Raw genomic sequence first — 8,095 nt, forward strand, 5'->3', positions numbered from 1 at the left:
GAGGTCTCCGAAGAGCCAATGGAACAGGACGAGGCCAAATGAGATGCATGAAGGTCATTCTGCTAGATGTAGAAGGCTTTAGTTAATTGCACGAAACTGTGTAAATGCTCTTTCAAATTTTTTAAAAGTGCATTTCTCAGTGCAGATTGAGGGAGTCGCCATCATGCATGACTGTTGCGACAGACGCACGGTCAGCTGCGAATGTTCTTATGAAAACACGGTCAACACGTGTCAATTCGTACACAATCCCCATGTTTAAGATTTTTAATATTTTTTTTCCAAATGACAAATGATAAATAAACGATGGCCAAGTAATAAGGAAGAAATGATCTGTAATATTTCATAGATGGTTGATGATAATTGATTTGCTATGATATATCATGAGCTCATCAACCTTCTTTTTTTTGTGCTGAATGCGAAAGCGAAGTTGTTTGTGAGTTTTGCAAATATTTCTATTGTACTTCGCGCGTTTGATGAGCGTGATTGTTGTATAGTTACCTATGGATGACAAATTATATTTGTCCATTCTATAGATTTCCTTTTTTATTGTGGATGATAAGATTTGAAATCTTTTTAACGAATCACTGTTAAAATTGTTGAGATGAACTCAAGCGCGCTTAACAGCTTTCGCCCACCAATTGGCTATCGCTTAACAAATTTTCAATTCCAGTATCTTATCAACGAACAACGAATAGTCTCGAGACTTGATGAAAAAACTGGAATGGAGACATTTTATAATATTATTAAAACTCTTGTCTCTGGACGATTTTATTTAATTATTATGGAAATAGAACAAACAACATTGTTGTTCGATAATTCGATGGGAGAAAATAAATTGTGAACACACGTTCTTCGAAAATTCGACGGACATTTGCGAATAGTTATTGATATTATCAATATAAATGGTAAGCTAATCGAACTTTGTCACAGTTGTATAAAACAAGTCTGATGCATCGTGTTGCCTTGGATAATTCGTAAGAAGAATTAATTATTCGTGATTATCCGTGTGTATATTTTTGAATGCTAATTGTGACCTTGGACATCTATTTATGAGGAAAGAAACCTATGTATCTATTTCTGATTTTGATGAGCTTTGAATATTTTAAAGCTTTTGTTATTTTTTAGACAAAAATGAGAAATATGTTTGGTTTTGTACGTATCTTGACGCACTTTTAAGGAATGAAATATCCCTTAAAACAATTTTTTTTTTTTTTTTTTTCCAAGTGAATATAGTCGAAGCTATAAGAGATAGACAAAATGCTTGAAGAATACTTTATAATTATAACAAAATTTTTGAAATTATTTTTTTACTTATCTCTACTTATCTTTAAAACTATTTAACTTTATTTAAACATTTTTTCTGTCGTTTATATTTTCACAATATATATTCATTTGGAAAGAAGAAAACCGATTTTTTTCTAAGAGATGTTTCCCTTAAAAGTGCGTTAGAGTTCATGTAAAACAAAAAACATACCCCTTATTTTTTCTAGAAAATATATAAACAGATTTAAAGCTCATTAAAATCGGAAAGAGACTTAGATTTCTTCCCTTTTAAAACATTTTCAACGAGCCGTATATTATCGAAATATTCAGGGAGACAAGTACAGGGAATTTGAGAAAGAGCTGTGTTAATACAACAAATGTATATCTCAAACTCTTAGATATTCTTTTTATATTGCGCCTATTGTTATGAAAGACGTACTATGAATAATACATCAACGATAGGATGTATCGATGTATGAGTTTTCGATATGAACGATTGATTCATGATTACGAAAATATCGGCATAAGTGTCTTTGTTTGTACACGAAATTACTTTTCTAAGCTAGGAATGTATTTCCTATAAATCAGGGATGCCCAACGTCCGGTCCGCGTCTTTAAAATATATAAAATTTAGAAACTGTCTAACTGACCATCTTGAAGATTGTTCGGTTGTTATTATTACATTGGTCTGTTTTTATTCCTGCACTCTCTGAACTGATGAACACGATACAACAACGGTTGAAGTGAAATAAATATATCAGTTTAGAGATGTAAAAATAAAAGTAGACCTTAGCTATAATCCTGAGGTGGCCTTTTTCAAGGTGACCAAAGACAACAAATCGCAATTCTTCAAAATACATTTATTTGTATTTGGAGTAATATACAAGGTCCAATAAAGACTGTAAAAATGTTTAAGAATAGATTTCTGAGATCATCTTAAGACGAAAATTCTAATATTCAAAATACGTATATACATATATAAAAATTTCATTTTTTACGTTTCCGCCTTAGGGAAAAAATTACATGATTGATCCCCTGATGTGATACAACGGAAAATCCAACCAAAGCGTGCGAACTTTCGATGACATGATTCGCTAACTTTAAGTGCTTATAATTTAAAATTATACTCTCGAAATTTTGGTCAGAATTTTCATCTTAAAATTATCTCAGGAATCCTTATTAGTCTTTACCAAACACTTGTATAAACATTGTGATTGAACTGCAATGAAAATGTCATTTGAAAATTACTAGTTCAAAGAACTCGATAGTTTTCAAAGATAAAATGACCGTGAGATACAGTTGAAATTTGATCCTTTAGAGAAACTAATTGGACATCTCTACTGTAAATTATTAAATGAGAAGATTAAGATTCTAAAAGGGCGAGTTCAATGGCAAGATAGTAGTTTAAAGTTTAAATCGCTGAACGCTCGCTGTTTCTCATTTCTCTTTCATAAAATGAATAAAATCGAGAGATAGAGAGAAAGAGAGAGAGAGAGAAAGTTCTGATAAATAGAAATATATATATATCTATATCTATATTGTACGATTTAAAAAAATTAATTATATTTTATATATGGAAGTTCTCTACGTGGCGATCTGAAGAAGTTTCCCCAAAAATAACAGTTATTAAAAATAACAGTTTGATAAAATGTGTTAAAATTGTAAGAAAGGAGCCGACACATTAGTATAACTTCGAGCGATTCTTTTTGAATAAATAATGCACGAGTGACGAGTTACATACACAGATTTTTCCCTGGAGGTATCAGACTATTCAATTAATGTACATAAAAAGAAACATGTAAAAATGTTCTCTGGATTCAAGAGATTTTCGTACGTCAGGCCTCGCTAAAAGAGATCATGCAATAAGAACGATTAGACAACTATATTTATAAAAGACCGTAGCGTTTATATAGATATATTGGGTCTGTTTTCTTTTCAACTCTTTGCATCGTTCAAGTTTCTTCTTTTTCTATATTGGAGAGAAAGAAAGGAAACTTGAACAACATAAGAAATGCAGTAGAAAAGAAATAGAGACCTATTTTTTTCACCTTCAACACGTGTGACCTACACTCAGTGAAAACACGCGCGTCGTGCTGGTCACTAGCGCTTTCATTGTTTCGTCGTCCGATTTGCTTTTCTTGTTCTTCATTCGGATATACAGAGATGACGATAGCTCCGCAGTGCGTGAACACTTATCTCGAATCGAGGCAACTTATGCGACTTAGGCGACTTAGGCGACAAAATTATTAATAATATTAAAGAAAAAAGAATAAAAGAAAAAAAGAAAAAATCGATGTTTGTAGATTCTAAGGCGATATTATATCGTGTGCGCGAATAAAATGCGACGTATATATGCGATACCACGTGCACGTGATAAAAAACACTAAACGTGACAGAACATACCTGCCATACCAAAATGCTAAGAGATACCATGATATAAATTGTTCCAATATCATTGATCAGCTATTATTAAATAAGGAGTGATAGTCCTTAATCCCTTCAGACATGATGATTTTATTAGGACGATGTAAAAAAAATTGTTTTATTCTATTCGTGTACATAATTAATTCATATTAACAATAAATTTTTTCAAAATTTTGATTATTTTTCCGACATAATAGCATTATTATGTACATCAGATCTTATAGAATTAAATAATTTCAACGGATTTCAATGTCTCTTTAAATTTGATATACATTACAATGAATGTAAAATGTGAAGGGGTTAATTTTTTCATAATTGAAAAAATTAATTGGCTGCAAATTGGAATTGAATAGATTTATTTGTAATCGTACTTTGTCAAAATCCGATTATATTTATATGTACGTACAAATTTGATTCAAACTTGCATCAACTCAAATAATTTGATTTGATTAAACTTTAATTTACATACGATTATTTATAAAACATAAAATTGACAAAATTAATATTTGTTAAGTTACATATTGATTAAGAAATGTTTAAATGAGAAACGCATGGTAATTGACGTTGCAGTTGGGCATTTTTCTTCGAAATTTCTAATGATACATAATTCGAAGTTCTTGCAAATATTTGCTAGAATTTTTCGTCTATCTGTTACGTGCAAATCACTGCCAACGACAATTATATGGTATGATATGTTCCCATGAGCACGTGCAATCGCATCGATATACCGTTAATATTATATATATTAATGTTTTTAAACGCGAAAGCGCGCGATGCGCAGAATGGACCGAGAATATCGTTTTAACGAGATTTTAACAACATGGTTTCTTGCTGCGAACAAAGGCTGGTGTGATTTTTGTGATATTTTGTAAAAAGAAGAAAATAAGCTATATATGGTTATTAAGTGTATACGTCGCGAGAATATGTGTGTAAGAAAGATAGAAAGAAGGTAAATATAATTTACAAATATAAGCATTTATTTTTGTGTCATGCATTTTATGAAGAAAAGAATTTAAAAAAGTAACAAAAATGATTATAAAAGGAGAATTTATTGATAAACGAATTACACGAGGATGCATATATTATATATTGTTAATCATGTAAGAAATAAAGAATTACATCTATAGTGACACACACACGCACGCGTGCGCGCGCATACACACACACACACACACACACACACACACACACACATATGTATGTATATATATATATTAAAAATATACCGATATATGTATGTACATTGTATATTTGCGTGTACCGCAAGAATCTCAAGTGTCTGTTAAATGTTTGTCCGATAAAACGGAAGAATTCACTGAAGAAATGTGTAAAATTGACTTGATGTATATTAAGTATAAAGAGTTCAGCCTATGTGTGTATACAGTAAGTTAATTAATGAGAGTATAAAAAAAAGGAGGGAAAAGAGAACATTATGACAATTCGTAGGCACACCAATCTGTCATTAAGTTGAAACAACAATCCACGCTATTGTAACATTATCGAAAGATAACTTTAGACATGCGTGTATATCTAATTGTTTATAATTTAAGAGTAAATCTATTATCGGCGATACTGTTACCCCGTGATTGTTGTGTCGTTCGAAGTGAAGGATATACGTAGTTCATTCTCAGTCACGGTAAACTCTTTTCGAAGTTTACAGAAGGATATTGCGTATTCTCATCACGGGCCTACGGACATCACATCCTGATTAATCACATCCTCGCGTTCATTCGCGATATTCCTATTACCCTCCAAATATGCTTCATTTTGTCATAGATTATTATTACATGATCGTACCCAAGCAACCAAAACTTTCGAAAAAATATATATATTTGTAAAATATATCCTGCTAAAAGCATCTAAAAAGATTTTGAATTTTGTATCGTATAAAGATTACAAATGTACTTGTTGATCAAACGCATTCAATGCCAAATATAGAATATTAATATAAGACGTAATGTTTTAAACATTGTTTGAACTAATAATCTTTTATTCATAATCTCATATTTAATACTAAATACTACCTAAAAATTTATTTGATAAACAATAAGGTCTTTTCAAGGTTTTCTGTAAGGTGAAATACAAATTTTTTTCTATAAGGCAAAATACAAATTGTTACGTTTTATCATCATGCATAGTATAAATATAAATTTTAAAGTTTTGTGTCGCTTGGATAGAATCTGAATGATTGAACGTTTTGCGCAAATTTCGTTTGAAACGAAAGAAAAAGCAAAAACTTACGACATTCCGGTATTACCACCCATGGCAAGTTATGATACAAATTAGATGTAAATGACTATTAAGTTTTTATTCAAACACCGAGTATAAATGTGAATTTTAATATAGAGCTCTATTATTACGTTAGCGCATACGCACACACTTCCTCGCGCGCGCGCACATACACTGACACATACACATACATACTTGCACGAATATATTGTCTATATTGTATAAGTTTAATGTAATAGTCATAAATTTTTTATGTATATAAATGTACCACATAAACTAATTTTAAATAAAAAATATAGTCATTTTGTGTTAAACTCACTCTTCGATGATATCCTGGATGATTGTGTTTTAATCTGTGAGTTTCATACTGTGGGCGAATAATACGTTCGAGTTAAAATTAAATATAGGATGTAATGTATGTTTTAATTTCTCTTGCATTGTTATTATGAAAATGATTAGGTTTATGTATTAGAATGAAGCTTTAAATTTGTAAGACTCGATCTAAAAGTTTAAGATAATACTCGCATGGAATGCAAGAAATCCGGATTCGATTCCCAGTTGAAATAATATTTTTCGCAATAAACATTATTTACATGTATTTGATTTTACCGACAGCTGCAAATTGGCCCTAATTTTTATATCATTTTTTTTTACAGCGCGTGTATTTAGCATCATATAAATTCACATCGAATTATTTAAGCACTAAAGATCTAGCTTCAACTGTTATGGACTTTATTTCATGTTGATATTTTTTTACCTTCCATTCTTGACAAATTTTATTTAAATGAAAATTTGGCAATAACTTTAACAGCAACTTTATAACAATGAAGCATACAAAATAAAAATGATAAATTATCTTCACTTTCTGCTATCACGATAAAATATTTGTTCGACATTTTTAATAGTCGAAGACTGATATATTATCTCATATATATATATGTTACATTCACAGGTGATTACATTAGCCGCGTTCAGCAGCACGTTTATTTTTCAATTGTTTTTTCACGCTAATTGGATAGGTATTTTTAGACTTAGTCCTTTTTCAGTAAAGAAAAATTTCAATAGTTGCAAAATAAACTTTTTATTAAACGAAGCCATTGTCCAATAGATGAAGCTAAAATAAAAAAATAGCATTTAAAAGTGAAATTTATAAAATTTACATTATTTATTCAAATATAAATTTACAATTTAATTGTTTTAAGATACCGTACTTAAAAATAATATACTGATATATACTGTATTAATAAAAATAAAAGAACGCTTAGAAAATTAAAATCTCTGAGAGACAGACTGTGTAACATAAAGGATCAAAAAGCACATAAATTGTATGTTAACTTTGTTATACAACTACATTTTATGTTGAATTTTTTTTATTGATCTAACTTAACGAGTTTTTAATTATTATAGTGTTCTAATAACATTTGTTATAGGTTCGAGGAGACATTATAAAAATATATACTAATCATAGAAAATAAATTATTATAATACTAAGTCAGTCTATTCTTATAAAAGAAATTATGAAATTATAATATTAAAATTCTTATTATTAATTATCATTATTTAGATTTTCGTCATCAGATATGTCAGATACTTCGAGTAAGTTAGGAGATAAATATTTCTCGTGTTCTTCGTCGAGAGTTTTATCAGGAGTAAGCTTCATGATATCTGGCAAGAGCAAAATTTCTGGATCTAGAAAAAATAAATAGTTGATAAGAGTAAACTATCTTATAAATATTACATAAAACTAACCTTCATACCTGATAGTATGTTGTCTTCACAAGGCTTTATGTTCTCTTTCTCCTTGGAGAATAGATCTTTAAATTCTTTTTCAACAACTTCAATGTATCCATAATCTATATAAAAAAATTAATTTATTAGAGAATTTTATTATAAAATATTAATAGCATATTAGTTTTAAGTTATAAATTGTCTTTCTACAAATAACAATAACTATTCACATACCAAAATCATGTTGGTTGTCATACCAATGCGCTAATTTTTCCGGTTTTGGAAGTCTTTTGATATTCTTCTTAGGCAGTAATGGCTTCTTAAAAACACTATCGTTTAATTGTTTTTTTGTATATTTGTTAATTGTATTATCCTTCTTCAAAGCACACTCTTTAATCTTTGAAAACTGTACAATCTCTTTCTATAAAAAATAATTTCTAATGAACAAAAA

At 29.5% G+C, this 8,095-nt stretch overlaps 1 protein-coding gene across 1 annotated transcript in view; it reads right to left on the reverse strand.

Annotated features, from left to right (window-relative positions):
- Nucleotides 1-7,462: 7,462 nt before the first annotated feature.
- The window catches only part of LOC108688658, a 1,455-nt gene continuing 822 nt past the window's right edge, over nucleotides 7,463-8,095 (reverse strand). The window contains exons 3-5 of the mRNA XM_018194990.1: nucleotides 7,879-8,065; nucleotides 7,674-7,769; nucleotides 7,463-7,605 (exon numbers count right to left, since the gene is read on the reverse strand). Of these exons, the coding sequence (XP_018050479.1) occupies nucleotides 7,463-7,605; nucleotides 7,674-7,769; nucleotides 7,879-8,065 (426 nt within the window). The remainder of the gene's footprint in view (nucleotides 7,606-7,673; nucleotides 7,770-7,878; nucleotides 8,066-8,095) is intronic.

The sequence above is a fragment of the Atta colombica genome, unplaced genomic scaffold (genome assembly GCF_001594045.1).
Source record: "Atta colombica isolate Treedump-2 unplaced genomic scaffold, Acol1.0 scaffold238, whole genome shotgun sequence".
Taxonomy (NCBI): Eukaryota; Metazoa; Arthropoda; class Insecta; order Hymenoptera; family Formicidae; genus Atta; species Atta colombica.